Here is a 20,795-nt window from a genome sequence, read left to right as displayed (position 1 = left end):
ACCCCCTCTCAGAGTACGACAAAGCTCACGTCTAATATCTTTGCATTGTAAAGAAAGAAAAATCCAGATTAGTTAAATTCATAATCAGAATCACATTTTTAAAAAATTACCCTCTTGTTCAAAGTAGGTAGGAAAGGTAGGCCCATGTAAACATTATGAGTGGAGTTGTGGAGAGACTAGAAAACCCCTGAATATTTATGGATGTGAATATTTCAGAGAATTTAAGTCATTGCACATATATTTTTTTTCACTGAAACTTTGATGTTTTACTATGAATCTTGAGCCCAGGACCAATCCAGATATTGACAGAAAGGGTTTGAGCGAATCTAGCTCACTCTTACCAATAAATAATACTTATTTTTACTTTGATTTATATTTGAGTTTGAAATTATGTTCACTTCATGCCACAGTTGTCAAAACTGGATTCTATAAAATCTCTATCTGAGAGAGTATTTTGGTGGTACTGTCTGCACAAGTAGGGCCTGCCTGATCACGTCATACTCACCATATAATGCACTAGGCCCTGTTAACAGGCTGACGTCAAATGCTTTCAAATTCTTCATTTCCATTTTCTTTCAGTGTGAGGCCAATCTAACCCTGTAAAAAAGAAAGAGAGAGCAATAGAGAGAGAGAGAAAGAGAAAGAAAGAAAGAAAGAAAGAAAGAAAGAAAGAAAGAAAGAAAGAAAGAAAGAAAGAAGAAAGAAATTTTATTTTCTCGAAGTTCTGGAGGCTAAAAGTCTGAGATTGAGATGTCAGTGGAGTTGGTTTCTTCTGAGGCCCCTCTCCTTGGCTTGTGGATGGCTGCCTTCTACCCCTGTCCTTACATGGTCTTTCTCTCTGTGTCCTAATATCCTCTTTTAAAAATTAAAAAAAAAAATAATTGAAACATAGCTGACATATATCATTTCCAGGTATAGCATAGTGATTCAACAGTTATATATGTTAAGAAATATTCACCAAGACAAGTGTATTACACAATTATTGACTATATTCCCTATGCTCTACTTTTCATGCCCACAAATCTCTTTAAATATGTATTTTATCTCACTCTTCAGACTTGTTGGAATATTATGTATTTTCTTTTGATATTTGATATGTATAGCATATTTTTTTAACGTTTACTTATTTTTGAGAGTTGGGGGAGGGGCAGAGAGAGAGGGAGACACATCATCTGAAGCAGGCTGCAGGCTCTGAGCTGTCAGGACAGAGCCCAACGGGGGGCTGGAACCCTTGAACCATGAGATCATGACCTGAGCTGAAGTTGGAGGCTTAACCGATTGAGCCACCCAGGTGCCCCTGTATAGTGTACGTTTTTAACAGTCATATCACCACACTGATGGATTTCATCACTTGGGAGTTGTGGACACCTTTTGTTAAAACTGGATAGGACAGGCATCAAGGAAAGTAAATGTGGAGTTTTTCTGATACTGCCAGGTAATGGTATTGACAAAGATTGTCTAATTCAATAAGAATCACATGTCCAGAAGTAAAGTAAAAAAAAAAAAAAAAAAAAAGCGATAGGTGAAATGAACATAGTAATGGTAATATAGGAGAGTAAACATCCTATAAGAGGAAGTGAACACCAGGGAGTTCTAGCAGAATACCTGGATTGTAGAGTTCTGTTGTTGTCATTTGTTTGTTTTGATAGTCAGTGCCTAGTTACATATATGTATTATCTTAAATTTCTGAGTCATTTCTTTAGAAGGTATAGTTTTTTGACTTTATTTACTTCATATACATCTACATTTCTAGATCTGAAAGATGACTCCTCAAAAGTAATATCTGAAAATAAAGACAGCAGACTCTTGATAAATTAAAGCAGTACTAGATTGATTTGATGATAAAAATTACTTTAATTCTAAGCAATGTAGTTTACACTTTAGTAACTTTAAGGTGGTGGTGGGATATGGATGTAATGATTTTGTGGAAAAAATGTAATTATTCCAGAGAAGAGTAATCATTAAATTCTGGATAGATGAATTGTTTCACAAGAAAACAATTTGAGATAAGTCTAGTATGACTACAAGACACTGAGGGCCTGGACCACATCTGGAAAAAAGGAATAGATGCAAGATATATTACAAAGTTAGCATTTCATGCCAGAAAAGATACGAGTAAATAATTTATGAACAAGCTGTGCATGTACTAAAATTGATAGAAGGCAGGTAATAAGTATAGTCACATCATTGTTTTACAGCTACACCTTGTATTTTCAAAGTCCATTTCTCATTCTCCTGTGTCCTTTCACTTGAATTATCTGACTTCTTTGCTAAGATGAAGTTTCATTTTTGATTCTAATATTTGTTGAAAGAAAATGCTTACCTATATTATATTTAAATTTTTTATAGTACCATTCATTAGTTGTGTGTTTCAGTATTTTAGCAATAATTGATCTTTTCAAATGAGAGATATAGACAATGATGGTAGGTAGGTAGGTAGAAACAGAAATACCCCGTTACAGAGGAGAAGAGAGAAAAAAACCCTATTAAAAAGACTTGGCATTCAAATCTTAGTAGCAATTACTTGGAGGCGTTCATAGAATGGGTTTTAATAAATATTTTCAATTTATTTAAAATATCAGAATGGGAGACATGTTAACAGTCTCAATGTTTAGACATGTGCTAATTATTTAACTAATCATAATTTCCTCTTTGTGAAGTTGAGTTAATTTAAAATAATTAGATCACCATGTCCATTTCACATTTTGAGCCTTCCTAGAATAAGCAATGAAATGGCAAATGAAATTGAAAAATGATGGCGCCTCAGCTCTTTTCAAAAAATAAATATACAACCAGAGCATGTAAAGCCACTGTCACTTCATATAGTAGCAATCTAGGCTAAAATGAAGATGAAACAGCTTTCCTGGCTGAAATGAAGATATCAACTGCATTAAATTAGATTTTTTTGGTACTTAAGTGAAAGACAGTTTTTCCAGTATCTGAATTACCTGCCTTAAATCACTTCATAAATTGGACTAAACAGTATTGAGTTTGAGGGTTGTTTTTCTATTCCCTTCTGTTGACACAAAGTTCAGTGCTCCATTTCTTCTTTAACTATGAGAGAAGCTGTAATAACAGAGACTATAGAAGTAATGTAGAAATGAAACGTTTCAAATTGCATTTGTGTCCCCAATGTCTACTTTAGACTTGTCCCAAGAAAAGCACACATTTTGAAGTAGTTTTAGAGGGCCCTTCTTTTGAATGGAAAATAATTTATTTCATGAGGTACACATTTTCTCTTTTGAAAACAAGAGGAAAATAATTTCCTCTTTGTTCACTTTTCAGTGTAATTGTGTAGAGAATATTGGTACTTATACTGATGACCTCAATTTCCACAATGTTAGAATAGATAGTTTAATTGCAAATACTTACATATTTGCAAAAGAGTACATATACTCTTACTGTTAATCTTCTTAATATTACCATGGTGATGGTCCTCTGAATCCAAGTTTATTGATCTGTACGTAAATAGGGAGGTGAAAAGAAATTTCTACCCCAACTCCTCCCATTATGCTATCATTACATAGACATGGGAAAACTGTTGTAAATACGCTCATGATACAAAGATAAATAGATTTATGAAAATGAGAACATGGCAGGCAGTAGTAGTGGGGGAATAATTTAATATTCATGTTATCCTCTAAATAATATTGGAAAATCAAAAAAGAAATTCTTAATAAATGTATTCTGAATAATAACAGGAACCTCAAATTTCTATTATTTATATATTATTAAATCAGTTGTAAACTTTTAATAAAAATTATTTCAAGGGGGATTGAGTGAGATATTACTTTAATCTAGTCTTATGTCATAAGATCTACAATACTGTTTCATTAACCTCAACACTGTACTTTCAGAACCTACTAAACTACTGAAAACATATAAGTAGAAGTTTCTCAATGAATGCCTATTGAATTGAGTTTATGGTAAAAAGGTTGTTAGTGAAATTGAAGAGTGATTACCAAACTCTTTTTACCAAACATTAGTCGTTTACCGAACCTTTTTTTAATTTTGGCTCTGCATACTGATACCAACTTTACAACCCCATAACTTATATACCTGATTATTTAAAAAACAAATATTTTTATTCAATTTAAAATTAACTCTAGGTTTTAAAAGATTTAACAGTTTGGTCTTAAGCCAGATATATATTTTCCCTTACATTAGAATTTTCCAAAGTAAAACCAAGATACCTGAACATCCAACTGTATCTTTATTGGATTTAAGTAGTACTTAAATCGATAACATTCTAGTTTAAAAGAGGCTACTTGACTTTCAAGGCATTTAATTAAAGCTACATCCCATTAGTTAGAATAATCTAAACTTGACTTCATCTACTAAGTCATTTGGATCATTTTATCAGATCCTTCCCTTCTGAAGATTGTTGATTTACTTCTTCCTTATAGATCACACTTTACTCACAGAATATCCAACCCTTAGTCATTATATGTTTAATTATAAAATACATAAGACAATGAAAAATTTTCTTAGTCTCATTAATGGGTATATGTAAATTCTCACACATGTAATTTTTGTCTGAGATTGTAAACATTCTTATTCCCCAAATCCCATCTTTAGTCCTGTGTTGTCTCATAGCACACACTGTCCCGTGATCATTTTTCCAATAACAACAATGGCAGTAATGGCAGTTACTATTTATAAAACAATGGCTATGTCCTAAGCAGTGCTTAGGACTCAACATTATTATGTTTAAATTGATTGTCATTAGGTATTATGGACCGTTAGTTGTTTTAAGATAAAATTACATATTTATTTTTGTAGTTTTAAGATAAAACTACATATACATATTTATGAAATCATATTTAGGATGAACAGATTAGCATTACAAACAAATAAAATAAAATGCGACCATCTGGAAACAGCCATGGTAGAGCTGTGTTTTGCTTTGTGTTTTTTTGTTTTATTTTTAATTTTATTTGAGCATGTAGTGTATGTAGTGGCCTTCTTTTTACCACTTGGGCCAGTACTTTTTCTCCAGGCTCTGTCTATTCTTAGGTATCATTATTTTTCCTATTTTTACAATCAAGGGGAGAAAATAGAAACTTATTAGCTTATTCTTTTGAATGTTTTGAAGCAAAATCTTTTACATATGTAGATTACTGGCCATTTGTATTATTTTCCCCTAATTTTCTATTTCTTTCTCCTGTTAGATATGTTGCCATTGTCATGGCTACATATGTTTGGGTTTTCCAATGATATATTGAAAAAAAAAAAACAAACATTGTCTTAGTGTCCCAAAAACATTAACATAAATAGGTATTTTTTATTATTAAATTTTTTTTAACATTATATTTTATTTTTGAGACAGAGAGACAGAGCATGAACAGGGGAGGGGCAGAGAGAGAGGGAGACACAGAATCCGAAACAGGCTCCAGGCTCCGAGTGGTCAGCCCAGAGCCCGACGCGGGGCTCGAACTCACGGACCGTGAGATCATGACCTGAGCCGAAGTCGGACGCTTAACCGACCAAGCCACCCAGGCGCCCCCATAAATAGGTATTTATTGAATAGTATTCATGTGTCTGACACTGTTCAAGAGATAAGGGATAAAACAGCCTGCATAATACATATGGCCCCTCCAAATATGGGACTCATAGGCTAAGGGGAAGTGACATTATATATTTATAAATGGCATTACTACTCTGAAAGAGTAGCCTCGAAACCAGAAACCAAAGCAATTCTAGGAGGATATAGTTCCAAAGTATTTGACAATTTTCTTTGTTCAGTCTTAGAAAGGTCTTTTCAGCAAATTTTCCAGAGTTTATTTATAATTGCTGATATAGTTTATTTTCCTAAATTTGGCCTCCCTAGTGAGGAAACATTATGTTGATATTTTAATGAAAGAACAAATTACACACCTGCTCCCCCTTCTCCTCATCCTCCTACCCAAGTGTATATTTGAAAAGAAGACAAAAGCATATGTATGCATCCCTGTTATAGCTATTTGGAGAACTTGGCATAGGACTACATCAATTTCCCAATATTTCACTCCAGGATTAGTTTCATAAGGTTTCCATAATAAATTACCACAAGCTGGGTAGCTTAAAACAGCAGAAATCTCTTCTTGTAGAGTACTAGTTGCTAGTAATCTGAAATCAAGATGTCTGCAGGACCATTCCTCTGTGAAGGCTGTAGGGAAGAATTCTTTCTTGCCTCTTCTTAGTGAATGGTGATGGCCAGCAATCCTTGGTGTTCCTCAACTATAGCCGCATCACTCCAATTGTTGTCTTCATCTTCACATAATCCTCTTACTTCCATATCTCTGTGTCTCTCCAAATCTCCCTCTCCCTATGAGGACACAGTCATTGGATTTAGAGCCCATCTGAATGTAGTATGACTTCATTTAGCTTGCTTACATCTGCTCAGATCACATTTACAAATAACGTCACATTCACAGGTTCTGGTGGACATGAATTTTGGAGGGCACACTATTCAGCTCAGTAATGAAACCACTCAGTCACAAGCAGAGCTAGATAACTGTGACTTCTAGTTGGATAAGGACGTAAGAACCCCATAAAACCAAGAGAAAGCTGCTAAATTCTGCATAATTTCCTCTCAGTAACTTCATTTAGAATAAATATTTCTTGTCTTTGGTAAGGAGTGAAAAAGGGAGAAATACAATAAACTTTTGGGAAAAAAAAGAATCCATTCAGAGAAATTGATAATACAGTCAATTAAAGAAAAATCTAGCGTCTTTGAAAATAATTTTAAGGTGGTATAAGGCCCACAGAATCAAATCTTTCTGGTTGTGTTAACAGATAAATTGTAGCTGAATCCAGTGTCCATGCTCAAAACCAAATTAAGAACTTCTGTAAAGGGGCATATAAGTGGCTCAGGCAGACTTTGGCTCTGGCTGTGATCTCACAGTTCATGAGTTGGAGCCCAGAGTCGGGCTCTGTGCTGACAGTTCAGAGCCTGGGGCCTGCTTCAGATTCTGTGTGTCCCCCCTCCTCTTCCTCTCCCTGCTCCCTGGCTCGTGCTCTGTCTCTCTCAAAAAAAAATAAACATTAATTTTTTTTAAGAGCTTCTGTAAAAATTAAGGGACTTTTCTTGATGGGGGGGAGAAAGGAATTCTCTAACCCCATCCCACCATTCTATAGGTAATGGAGTTTCAAAGAAATTTCCACACTTCTCAAACTAACCCCTGAGTCCCCAATTTACCACCTATTGGCACAGTGGCTTTGGGCAAGTTGTTTTATCTATGACTGTGCTTTCTATTGTGAGTCTCCATGCATCCCAGCCTTCATTAAAGCATACTCCGTAGTTCGATCTCTGATCATTTCTGAAGGCCATTAGCCATAAAACTCTTGTCACCTGAACAACAGTAACTGAATGCCCCAGCAGCACTTTAAATTTAATACCATCTATTCCGTAAATTTCATCTTTTTAGCCTGAATCCACATCCTCTCATGTCTCCTAAGGTAATGGCATGCTTTCCTTTAAAGCTTAAAGACATCAGGTCCAATGAACCCATCCCATCAATTTCTTGACAATATCTTTTGATTATATTATTAACAGTTTTGATATTGAAGTATCTAGCATTTAATGAACACTTTCTACATGTCAATAGCTATTTTAAGCAATATTACATATATATGTGTATGTGTATATTTGTACTATGTATGTGTTATATATGAGAATTATTTAACTCTCAAAAAAACCTTATGAAATAGAAGCTATTAGTCAACATATTCTAATGACTATTTCATATTCTAGTTGAAATATATTCTAGGTGAAACATGTTCTGCTGAAACATATTCTAGATGAAAAAAATAATACATACAAAGTCTAGTTTATCTAGTCAAGATATACATCTAGTTAGTGAAAAAAAAAAAAAGATTCAAATTCAGGCAGGACCTATTTAGAGCTGGAAAACCAAGTAAATACTCCTCATATTATTTATTACAATTTATTGCCCTTTATTCATTTTTACTTATTCTGAAATTTTATCAAATGAATCACCTATCAGTTTCTGCATTAAACATACATTTTCTTTTGTGATTTTATTCATGTTTCTTTCATTTTCATGAGATTGTCCTCCACTGCATTGACATAAATGTTTCCTTTATCCATAAATTTTAATTAACTCAATCCTTTCCCCTTTTAACTCAATCCTGTCCCCTTTCCCTGGAAGTTATAACTTTTATTGTGAACTCATAACATCTGTTATAGTATATTATATTAATTTGTATTATAATAACTAAACTGTCGAAGTTACTAAGTAGTATATGTTCCAAGCACAATGCTTAGCCTTCTACATATATGTCAAACTGTATATTATTTAATTTTCAAACTGTATACCAGGTACTATAATTATTTCTACTTTATAGACAATAAAACTAAAGTTAAAGTTAAAATAATTTGCCCAACCTCACATTAGGAGTAGAGTCAGGATTTTAAGAGAGAGTTCAGTGCGATCAACTATAACATATTGTGTTTACATGGGAAATGCATGGCCATTGTCCAGAAATTTGAATTCTTTTATGGGAGATATGACAGACAAAGTCTTATAAGTAAAATAAACATGAGTAAAATAAAGTTTCAATAAAGTCCAAATTAATTTATCATTCAAACTGAGACATTTTGGAAAACAAAGTTATGCCATTGATAATTATGTCAAGTCAACATGTTTATATCCAGATTTGGATTCAGAGTCACCCTGAATAAATGGAACTATAAAGTAGTTCATTGTCAATACATGAAAATTAGATTTCCTGCATGCAAATCATTCTTGCACCAGTTTCTGAACCTGTACAGAAAGAAGCAGAATATGTTTCCAAATGTCTCAGATTGCCCAGACCTCCATCCAACAGGGATATTTTGGCCTATTCAGAGTTTCTAAGCTTCTATACCTTGGAGACACCTTAGTTAATGTGACTCATTTTTTAGTGAATCTAGAGAAAAACCTTTTATTCACTGTTATTACAAATTTACATTTTACCTTATCAATCTGTCTTATCCACATTTTGGCACAGAGTTTCTAGGATTAAACATGTGCTTTGTCCTTATTCCTTGCCAAGTTCCTGTTATTACCCCTTATATTTAGAGACCTAACCTGAAACTTTTACCAGTATGATAAGCATACTGTCTCTCTTTCATTGACCAGAGCTTGTTCTCATATTTAGGCTCCTAGATTGGATCTTGTTGATATTGACAAGTCAATTATCAATCCATCTTATTGAGTGTTCACTCATTTGAGAAATAACATTTGTGCTCAGCTTAACACTCAGAGATCTGCTGATACAATAGCAAACAAGATGGAACCCCTACTAACAAGGAGCTATTACAATCAAGTGGTAAAGACAATAGATACTAAAGTTAACAGCTTCCTCTACCAAACCTCACCTACAAGGCTCTACTTTGAGAGAAAACATTTGCAGTTGGGTCACTTTACTTTGTACCCATATTTCCCTGCTGGATATATTTCATATTGTTCATATATGCTTGCTCCCTGCTACCATGGTAATTTAATTATGCCCCACTACTTTGAGAGAAGCTTAACAGATAGGACAGTATACTTAGTAAGGAATGGTTGAATCCCAAGTACATAGAAGTTAAAGGACAACTTTTGTTTTTCTTTCTGCTGGTTTTGTATTGCCCATATAAAAGCAAACATATGTCCTCAAATATGAAAAATCACCACAATGTAAACATAGTCAAGAATCTTATTGGTGGAAATTAGAAAATCGTATGTGAACATCTTTAATCCTGGATTTACAGCTTTCACAGTTAACTTCCTAACTTTCAGAAATCTCATTCTCCAAATAGGTAAAATCACTGTATTTTATTTTTTTAAGGTAATGAGACACAAATGCAAAAGTGAATGGAACATCTGTTACAGGCACTGGCATATAATCAAAGTACATTGAACACGGGGGTCCTCATGTGTAATGAAAACAAACCACGGCTGCCTCTGCATCCAGGTACTTGGTGGGTTGCTGCAGAAGCCCTGATGGTGCAGGGTGGCACGGAATTCAAGCAAACCTGACCTAGTTTTTAAGGGAAGACAGAGTGCAACTTTGGGGATCTTTGTATACAGTTGAAAATGAAGAAGTTGGTTTGGCATTGAAGGACCTTGCTAAGGACTCTGACAAGCTAGTAGGTTGCAAAAGTAAAGCAGGAAAGATAATAGAAGAAGTATGTTAAAAAGCAATTGAGCATGAAACAGGAAATGAAAATTATAAGACAATAGGAATTGCCACAGTTGAGTATTTTCACCTTCAAGACTAAGAAAAGGTAAAAAAAACAAAACAAAAAAACCCACTTGTTGGAGGACTGGTTGTATATTAAAAGCAGAGAACTGAAGTCTAACAGAGCTGAAACCTTTGGCTTTCAATAAAACTATATCAAAATTGTCATAAATGAGAAAGAACTTCAATTAGGAGAAACACTTAAAGAACGAATAGTAACACAATGTAAAAACTATAGTGATCTAACTAAAGCAGTCTGAAGAGGATGTGAGATAAACTTCAGGTTGGAGAAGAAGAGGAAAATAAAGCCAAAATAAAAGAATAAGAAGAATTTGGAGGATTTATAGACTATGAAGATTATCAGAGAGGGTTGAATAGGTGGTAAATCCAGAAACAACATGCAACTAACCAGACAGGCAGAGCAACCAGAATTCCTCCATCAGAAAGAAAAGCCCTTATTTTACCTATGGGATATCATCAATAGGGCAGAGCTTTCCTGAAAAGAAAATAATATGGAGTAGTCTTGCTGTGTCTGTTGGACACTGACACATTTTCTGAGTGTTGCAGAGAACTGAATAACTATGCAGTGCTCCAGCTGGATACAGCATGGAGCTACTTCTACTTGGAACAACTGGGATGCTTTGAAATTGCAGGAAAAAAAAAAATAAAGTTATCCTAGAACTCCTTTAAAATTGCTGTGATGAAAAACTATCAGAGACTGAACCACATAAAGGAAATTGTGGGAAAGAGAAGGTACTGTTTTTAAGACTTACTTGCTTCTGGGTGTCTGAAATTATCATGATGGAAATGGTGAAGAACTTTGTGAGTATCTCAATAGGGCACATCAACACTTTAAACAGTCCTGTATTGATCTGTCACAAGTTCACAATTTGTTGCAGTTGGGAGTTACTGCTGAGGAAGCCTGGCTTGGACTAGGCATGTGACAAGCACATGGATCGGGTAGCCACCCACACTAGCAACCAAAGAGAGGACTTGGCCCAAATAAGAAAAGAGGACAAAGAAGAAAAGACGTTAACTGGAGAAAATACTCTTTGAAAGGAATGGGCTACTCTACTACTGTAGCCAAGCATGGCTCTCTATCAGGCCCTGAGGATTGCTCTCAGCAATCACCAGGTGTGTTGGTTAAATGATTCAGATCCTGATACCAACAACCGTCAAGAAAGCCCTCTGTAAGGGGTGCCTGGGTGGCTCAGTCGGTTGAGCGTCCAACTTTGGCTCAGATCATGATCTCATGGTCTGCGAGTTTGAGCCCCGCATCAGGCTCTGTCAGAGCCTGGAGCCCGTTTCAGATTCTGTGTCTCCCTTTCTCTCTGCCCCTCCCCTGCTCATCCTCTGTCTCTCTCTCTCTGTCAAAAATAGATAAACGTTAAAAAAATTTTAAGAAGCCTTCTGTAAAATATTAGCCAGTTGGTGCATATGGGCATTGACATGGTAGCATCATTCTGAATTTCTAATTTTGACAGTTGTATCTTCAAGTCCAAAAATCTTCACAAAGAATTTTCCTTATTTCGGGTTCCATTTAAGAAATATTAGTGTTTGTCTAGACACTTCATAATAGTCCCTCTTAATATATTTAACTTTGTCATGTTAAAAAATGGTAAAATAATCAAAGCAGATTCTCTCTCTTTCAAATCTATGACTTAAATTATATTATGTATGGCAAAACTTTATAGTATATCTAGCCAAAAGATGGTTTTAAAAATATGAATATTTTGTGAGAAATAAAAATGCAAATAATATTTGAATCAAATTATGATTACTTCAAATGAATAAAGATATTTAAATGTAAACAGTTGCTCATCTAGTTTCTATGTTGGCACTAAAAATGCATAATTTTATTTGCCTCTGAATTTCAATGTTTAGTTACTATAATAAATTACTATTACATAATTTTTCCATTTCCAATTTGTGGCGGCAAATAAAACATTAAATATAATCCATGTATTCTTTTTGGTTTACTTATCTATGTATATATTTTGATTCAAATTCATAATATTTTTAAATCATCTAAAAATTAAATAATAGAACTATTTCTTTTATTTCTTCTACAGAACTTGATGGCTATGGATTTTGTGCACTTAGCCTGTTATGCAAGATGGGATTTTTAGAAATTATGATTTTAATATATGCAGACCATCCTCAATTGAGAATAGGTGGGGTTCTAAAAAAATTGAATTGTGTGAAAGTTTCAACAATGCATGGAACACATGATCTCAAATTAGCAATGTTATATATGAGGCTGACATTTTTATTATTTTGCCTACCAAAGTTATTATTTCACCTCAGTAATAAACTGGAGCCATAGTAATGTGTTGTATGCCTTCAAACGTAAGCAACCAGAATGAATTTATTTCTATGATAAAATATATTCTTAAATTTAGCAAGAATAGTCACTCTGTAGCTCATTAATCACTAATCCCCAACAGGTCTCTCCCTGATAAACCCTCAAGCTCCTTTTGCTGACCCCTGCCATCCTGGCTACATGTTGACTAGCAAGGGCAGGCACAGAGGTTATAGAGGAAAATGAATCATAGGCACCAGGATTTTGAATATAGGAGTAGACTGATATCCGGGAAGATAGAGAAAGGAAAAATGGGTCAATATTGAGAATAGATCTCTTTCACCTTTCTCAGAATATCTCTTCACTTGCCTCTTCACTTTCTCAGAATATCTCTTCACTTGCCTTCCTTTTCCTTTCCACTCACACTCCCAAAGATGACCACAGTTTTCTCTACTATCATCCTTGGTTATTAGGCTCTTGTTCATTTTAGTGCCTTTATTCAAAACAGTTGTCACTGAAGTTTTTAATTAAAATTTCTTTTTCAAAGCTAGAGCATGGCCTTTAAAGTTTTTGTTTCATTTTCTATTATAATAAATAGCAAAGAGGAAACGAAAGTATCTTAAACTTTGAACTCCTTCTTTTTAGTCATATAATCTATATATAAAAAGGTATCATTGTCTTCATGAAAAAAAATTATTTAATACAATTTGTTTGGGCACACAGCAGTTCTAGGCATTTTCTTATGGGGAATCTGGATAGTCTCAGCTGTTCTCCATATGTCCTAAATTCTTCTTTTGGAACTAGGTGTCTGGGCCAGGGATATTTTTCTCATGGAGTTGGCTGTATCACAGGATAGAAATCCCAACTGCTCATGCACTTTCTAGCCATTGGTCAACTTATACTTGCTAACATTCAATTGGCTAAAGCGAATTATTTGCAAAATTCAAAGTCAGGGGGTGGAAAAATATCTTCAACATTTTAAATGGGATAAACATCTAAGTCAAATAGTGAAGAGTATAGCTGTGTGGATGCATAAAATAGTGAGGCCATTAATATACCACAATTCTTCAAACACTATTTTGATGGCATGTTGGAGAAAAGAATTCTGAGATTCATTTAGGATTAAATGGGGTAGAAGGTGGACAATAACTTTTGTCTTATTTTTAAAACTTTTATTTTTTAAAAAATTTATATTTGAGGGAGAGAGACAGAGATAGAGTGCGAGAGGGAGACAGATATAGAGAGAGGGAGACACAGAATCTGAAGCAGGCTTCAGGCTCTGAGCTCAGCACAGAGCCTGCCCGGGGCTGGAACCCATGAACTATGAGATCATGACTTAAGCCAAAGTCGGGCGCTTAACCGACCGAGCCACCCAGGTGCCCCAACTTTTTCCCTTCTAATAAGAATTTAGAAACAGATTGATTCTAAAGGGTGACCAATATTTCTGTAACTGATTGAGGAAGGAAGAATGTGCTATGAGAAATGATCAGATTGGTAAAAGACAAGATAGTGGAGAAATTTTGGTCTAGGCTTTGGTCTAAAAAGCTAGATGATTGTGCATTTAATTCTGTATGTAATAGTATGTATGTAATAATAAGTTATGGAAGATTTTGAACAGAGTAATGGCATACTGGCTTACTTTATGAAAGGAACATACTGGCTGCTATTTTGGTCTGAGTAATTGGAAGCATGTAGTTTTCATTTACTGAGGGCTTGGGTACTTAAACATAATATTATTATCCTCTATCTAAACACTGATATTTTGTATTTAAAAATACATTTACAAAATCAAAAATACTTGAAAGGTATTTAAAGTTATCAGCTAGGGGTTTGTTTCGGGGTTTTTTTTGGAGTTTTAGATATAATTTATTGAAAAAGTCATTTTTTGTTGTTTCTCTGGAATCTTATTCCTTTATGATCACTTTATTTTTTTTTCTTTGCAAATTTTTATTTAAATTCTAGTTAGTTCACATACAGTACAATATTGATTTCAGGAGTAGAATTCAATGATTCATCACTTACATACAACCCCCAGTGCCCATCACAAGTACCCTCCTTAATACCCATCCCCTATCTAGCCCATCCCCACCCACCTCCCTCCATCAACCCTCAGTTGTTCTCTGTCACTCAGAGTCTCTTTTTTTTTTTGAGTTTATTTATTTATTTTGAGAGAGACAGAGACAGCATGAGTGGGGGAGAGGCAGAGAGAGAGGGAGAGGGAGAGAGAGAGAATCCCAGGCAGGCTCCATTCTACCAGTACAGAGTGTGAGGTGGGGCTCAAACACTCAAAGGCATGAGATCATGACCTGAGCCAAAGCCAAGATTCAGATGCTTAACTGAGCCACCCAGGCACCCCATTCAGAGTCTCTAATGGTTTGTCTGTCTCTTTTTTTCCATATGTTCATCTGTTTTGCTTCTTAAATCGCACACGTGAGTGAAAATCATTTGTCTTTCTCTGCCTGACTTATTTCACTTAGCATAATACACTCTAGCTCCATCCAAGTTGTTGCAAATGGCAAGATTTCATTCTCTTTGATGGCTGAGTAATATTCCGTTGTGTGTATGTATGTATGTATGTGTGTGTATACATAATCTTTAGCCATTCATTAGTAGATGGGCATTTGGGCTCTTTCCACAGTTTGGTGATTGTTGCTAATGCTGCTGTAAACATTGGGGTGCATCTACCCCTTCAAAGCAGTATTTTTCTATCCTTTGAGAAAATACCTAGTAGTGCAAATGCTGGGTGCAAATGTAGGGTAGTTCTAGTTTTAATTTTTTGAGGAACCTCCATACTGTTTTCCAACATGGCTGCACCAGTTTGCATTCCCACCAACAGTGCAAGAGGATTCATCTTTCTCCACATCCTCACCAACATCTGTTGTTTCTTGTGTTGTTGATTTTAGCCATTCTGACAAGTATGAGGTGGTATCTCAGTGTGGTTTTGATTTGTATTTCCCTGATGATGAGTGATGTTGGGCATCTTTTCATGTGTCTGTTAACTATTTGTATGTCTTATTCTTTGGAAAAATGTCTGTTCCTGTCTGCCCATTACTTACCTGGGTTGTTTGTTTTTTGGGTGTTGAGTTTGATAAGTTCATTATAGCTTTTGGATACCTAACCCTTTTCCAGATACGTCATTTGCAGATATCTTCTCTCATTCTGTCAGTTGCTTTTATTTTTGTTTATTGTTCCTTCACTGTGCAGATTTTTATCTTGATAAAGTCCCGATTGTTCATTTTTGGTTTTGTGTCCCTTGCCTCTGGAGATGTGTCTAGCAAGAAGTTGCTGGCTGAGGTCAAGGAGGTTGTTGCCTGTGTTGTCCTCTAGGATTTTGATGGTTTCCTGTTTCTGGGTTTTTTATTCTGTTCCATTGATCTATGTGTCTGTGTTTGTGCCAGTAACATACTGTCTTGATTACTAAAGGTTTGTGATGTAGCTTGAATTCTGGAATTGTGGTGTCTCCAGCTTTGCTTTTTCTTTCTCAGGAATTCTTTGGCTATTCAGGGTCTTTTGTTGTTCCATACAAGTTTTAGGATTATTTGTTCTAGCTCTGTGAAAAATGCTGGTGGTATTTTGATAAGGATTACATTAAATGTATAGATTGCTTTGGGTATTCGATGACATGATACTCTATGCAGAAATCCCAAAAGACTTCACCAAAAAATTTGCTAGAACTAATACGTGAATTCAGCAAAGTCACAGGATATAAAATCAAGGTACAGAAATTTGTTGCATTTCTATACACCATAATGAAGCAGCAGAAAAAGAAATCAGGGAATCAATCCCATTTACAGTGGCACCAAAAATAATAAGATACCTAGGACTAAACTAACCAAAGAGGTAAAAGATCTGTACTCTGAAAACTATAGAATACTTATGAAAGAAATTGAAGAGGACACAGAAAAATGGAAAAACATTCCATGCTTATGGATTGTAAGAACAAACATTATTAAAAAACTAGGGAATTTTAAACGTAAAATAAGAGTGAAGAGGTTGTTATTATATACTAATTCCTATAGCTGCTTGCAAGGCCACAGGTGGTATTTTCAACTGCTTTTCTCTTTTATCTATGCCATGTTTCCTTTGCTCTCAAGCAGCACCACAGAATACTTTATCTGGTAAGCTATTCCAAAATACCTCATGCATGTAATTTGTTTTTTGGTTTTTGTTTGTTTGCACAAGATCAGTGGGCACGCACAGTCTTAGATTACAAGGAGTAGACCATATACTCTCAAGTAGGTCGTGGATATGATCACAAGATTCACCTCTTCATTCTATTTTTCACCCTCTGGATCCTTGTATTTTGTATGGAAAGAAAAATGATGCCCCATATTAATCAGTTGCTATGATTTAGGATAAGAAAAAAAAACTTTCAAGTTGTTGTCACCATTTAGAATATTAGATACGTATTTTATATTAATTCCAGTGTACTCTAGGGCAACTACTTCTGAAAGATGGAATACATGTCAAGATTGGTGAGTCCCATGAGTAATAGTGTACAACCTTGTATCTTTAATTTTAAAAATCATTTTGGTCATAAGTATTGTTGGTTATATCATAATATTAAATAACACATTTAGTAATTTTCATAAGGTAATGCTTTCTAAAGTGTAGGGTGTATAATGGTGATTTCCAATCAGTAATGTCTTTTTCAGGGTGGGAAACATTCAGTGTAAAAAAAAATCCACCATACTCTTTGATTGTCTGAGGGGATGATGACACATGGAATTGGTTCATGTCACTGGAAAATTCTACATCTACTAGTGTTGTCAATCAGGTCAGCCTTGATAAGGGGAAGTCAATATTCGGCTATGTACAGTATTTATCCCTGCTGCCCCTATCACTTGGTTCATGAGTCCTTTGTGGGAAAACTGAGTGTGGCAAGGTAAAGGGTTACTTGACATTTATAGGCTTTCCTACAGTTGAAGGCTTTTTTGAGCATTCATACAGGACGAAGATATCACACTCTTGGAATATTTGAAGCTGAGCATTTGCATCCCTTTTTCCTAAAGCTGATCATTAGATTTCTAATATTGCTCTTAAAAACTCACTTAAAATATAGTCTATTAGCCCCAAATGTTAGACATCCTTACCTCTAACCATCTCTTCTTTCTAATAGAGGTGGCAGTGAGATATATCATTAACATTTTCAGCCCAGGAGTATCTCACCAAAATATTGCATGTTGTGCTGGTGCTAGAAAATTTTAGAGGTCAGTCTTTAAAATAAGACTAATTTTTTTCTGCATTATCTGTATATTTGTAATGTCTATGAAGCCATAAGTGTAGATTGAGGAAAGTGATAGGGTGGATATTTTAGGCTAATGAGCTGTGTGCTCATGCAACCTACTTGTGCCTTCAAACTTATTTGAACCTAGCCTCATCTCTAATGTTCAATAATAAATATTGTTCACTGTGCATACAACACCAGCTCGTGATGGGCACTCAAGTGATATCACCTGGAGTGATCACCTGGTATCTCAGAGTAAACCATTCAGTTTATGTTAGTGCTCAGAAAAGCTAGGAACAACTTTTTAAAAAGGTATCTTTCCTTATTTCCCCAAGATATCATGGATTATCTCCAGAACTCTAGAGGCATCTACTTAGGATTTCCAGTAAGAGTTTCTTATGGATTAAAGAGAATTCTACTTTGTCATATACTTGTTCGGGTCACTATATATAATCATGAAGATTGGGCACTGTCTAATTCCAAGGAATCTCCCACATTTTTGTCAGCTTTGAATGGTATCCTTGGAGTTGCACAGTGAATGGAACTAATGCAGCCTGAACATTGTACCTGTTGCCTCAAATAGTCCAGGAGTAGAGATGAGTATATCACTGTCTGGAGAAGATTGAGAACCTTCACTTCCTTTAGATTCCACATAAAGTAGAAAGCTTCCAGGTTTCCCAATATACATTTGTGTCCAAAATATCAATTTGTCTCCAAATTGTTAAAATATGGAATAGGTATGATATATCTTTTGCAATAATAAAATATGCTGAGGGCAGTACTTGGTACTTTACCTTGGATAATTTATTATAATATAAACCAAGACTACTTGACCTCTAAGACCATCATTGAATTGGATATCTTAACTTTTTGTTATTCTTTTATTAACTCATAACTTGGGATATTTGGTGTTTTGAGAATGTCTGGTGATTCTAGCTTTCCAAATGTTAGTAGAATGCTGTCACAGTGTAATTGAGAGTAGGACCTCCTATGGCATGATAAGATGATGATCAAAGTCTTTTTGGACTAAACTGTGGCCCAAGTCAGGGAGTTGACATTATAAGCTGAATGTGTGCTAATATTACTGGCAGGTGAAAATATAGTTTCTAATAATCTCTGCTTGTTAGGATGGGTACAAGAGGACATTATAGATCAATAGCTACATACCAGTCAAGGGCTGTGTTGATTTCTTTAGTAAAAGTAGACATCTAAATTAACAGACGAAATTGAATTAAGTTTATAATAAGCTTAATGTATTAAAAAAAACAGTATCTCATCTGTGTTCTATTTAGGGAAACAGATAAGTTACATATAGGAATCACCATCTTTCCTTGGTCATCTAAAGCTCAATAGTAATGTTTATGATGACTGCAAGAATATGTTATTGCTTTTGGCTTACGGTTTGAAAAAAGAAAGCAGTTCCATTGGGTTTCATTAGACTCTTCCTATCATAAATGCTATTTTATATGGGTAACTACTTCAACCATAAATTCAGAAACTAGAGATTTAACAGCCCACCATACCAATTATGTGTCAGGTGAAAATTTAATTTTCCCTCCTCAGTGCACAACGGTGTTATCCTGGACCACAGAAATAAACATTAATTTAGAGATGGTATCCAATATAATCAATTTCCTAAATTTTGGTTATTTCCCTTTTAGCAGTGATTAATGATCCTGGTGAATGTTTGCAGGTGAATTTCTGTAGTGATAGAAGTATTTATAGTACACATTTGCATGTTATTTCTCAAAATTACCTATGATTATTCTATTTCTAGATACTCTAAAGTCTATGAAGTAACTCAGGTATAGGAACTGAAATTAGGTATAGAAATGATTCTTAATGTCAGTGCTCTGTTTGCCAAACCTAGCATAAACTTTGGTTGTGAATAAGGCAGAATTTATTTGAAATATCAATCTCAGTCCTATAGACTCCATGATAAATTAGCAACCTTCCTGTTTGATAATTCCTGTTTATCAAATCAGTCTGGTGATTTGTCTGATCTCATTTCTGGCCTATCCATTTTGTATCTGGGGTTAAATTTCAAGTGTTGCACCCCATCAACAAGCCATCCCCAGGAGCAGTGCCATTCCTGCCTTTTCACAGATGCATGTACTCTTCTCACTAAAGGTGTTCTCGAGGCTTTGATGAGTGTAATGTTTTCTGGGTCTCTTTAGTTTGGGGAATAGTTTAAGATATTATATGTGAGAAATGCATCCTTAAGTCCTTTTCTTCCTTCATCTACATATTCAAAGGCATTTTTAGGTTGTCCACTTATGTTAGTGTGAATGATCTTGCATCAAGATTTTGGTAACCATGCAAGTAAATTAAATGATTGTTTCTATGCAAGATTATATATATATATATTATATATATATATATATATATATATATATATATATATATATATAACACACACACTGTATTCTTTTTTGATACAAGCTTTTTTCTCTGGCATTTGAATATGTAATTTCATACATCTGCTGGAATCTGATTTTAGTTAAAGATAATAAGAGAGCTGTTGAGTATGGAAAATGGGAAGGATTGAATTCTCTTTGGAAGAAACGGCTTTGGTCAAATAATTTTAAGATTTTTGAGTAGGACAGGAATAGTCGCATAAGACAGAGGTAATGTCTCAGTTGGAAATAAAGGTTAGAGTCTGGATATTTGGTGTATTTTAAGACATCCAAATCTCTCAATAGGTCCTTATGCCTACATTCAGGGTTTTATTCTTTTCCTTATCAAAGCTTTGTCACATTTGATGCATTGTCAGGTTGTTAATTCAACCTACATAAATTGAAAACCCTTAGGATCAAGTTTTAGTTTGATTTTCATCTATCTCAGCCTAGAGGCAAAAAGAAATGAGAGATACTGAAAATCCTTGGTTGTCTGTCTGAGTTTTGAGCTGAGAATTTAGAACCTTGAGCTTGTTACAGTTTTCTTTAAGCTATTCAGAAAAATTAAAAGCAACCAGCCCACCCTAGAGCCTTGGATTCCTCATACTCTTCATTCTGTTCTTTTTAGAGGTGACTCAATCTCTCAAAGCCTTGTCATTAA

The 20,795-nt window shown here is 34.8% G+C and overlaps 1 protein-coding gene across 1 annotated transcript in view; it reads left to right on the top strand.

The window, feature by feature from the left end:
• The window catches only part of LOC112860807 (NEDD8 ultimate buster 1), an 80,043-nt gene extending 68,640 nt beyond the window's left edge, over positions 1-11,403 (top strand). The window contains 12 exon segments of the mRNA XM_025924025.2: positions 9,943-10,232; positions 10,235-10,281; positions 10,284-10,426; positions 10,428-10,481; positions 10,483-10,531; positions 10,534-10,607; positions 10,609-10,934; positions 10,937-10,975; positions 10,978-11,143; positions 11,145-11,254; positions 11,257-11,297; positions 11,299-11,403. Of these exon segments, the coding sequence (XP_025779810.2) occupies positions 9,943-10,232; positions 10,235-10,281; positions 10,284-10,426; positions 10,428-10,481; positions 10,483-10,531; positions 10,534-10,607; positions 10,609-10,934; positions 10,937-10,975; positions 10,978-11,143; positions 11,145-11,254; positions 11,257-11,297; positions 11,299-11,403 (1,444 nt within the window).
• The last annotated feature ends 9,392 nt before the right edge of the window (positions 11,404-20,795 follow it).

The sequence above is a fragment of the Puma concolor genome, chromosome A1, assembly GCF_028749965.1.
Source record: "Puma concolor isolate L17-30 chromosome A1, mPumCon1.1.hap2, whole genome shotgun sequence".
Taxonomy (NCBI): domain Eukaryota; kingdom Metazoa; phylum Chordata; class Mammalia; order Carnivora; family Felidae; genus Puma; species Puma concolor.
The sequence above is the reverse complement of the archived record's forward strand: the minus strand, read 5'-3'. Positions and strand labels throughout refer to the sequence as shown.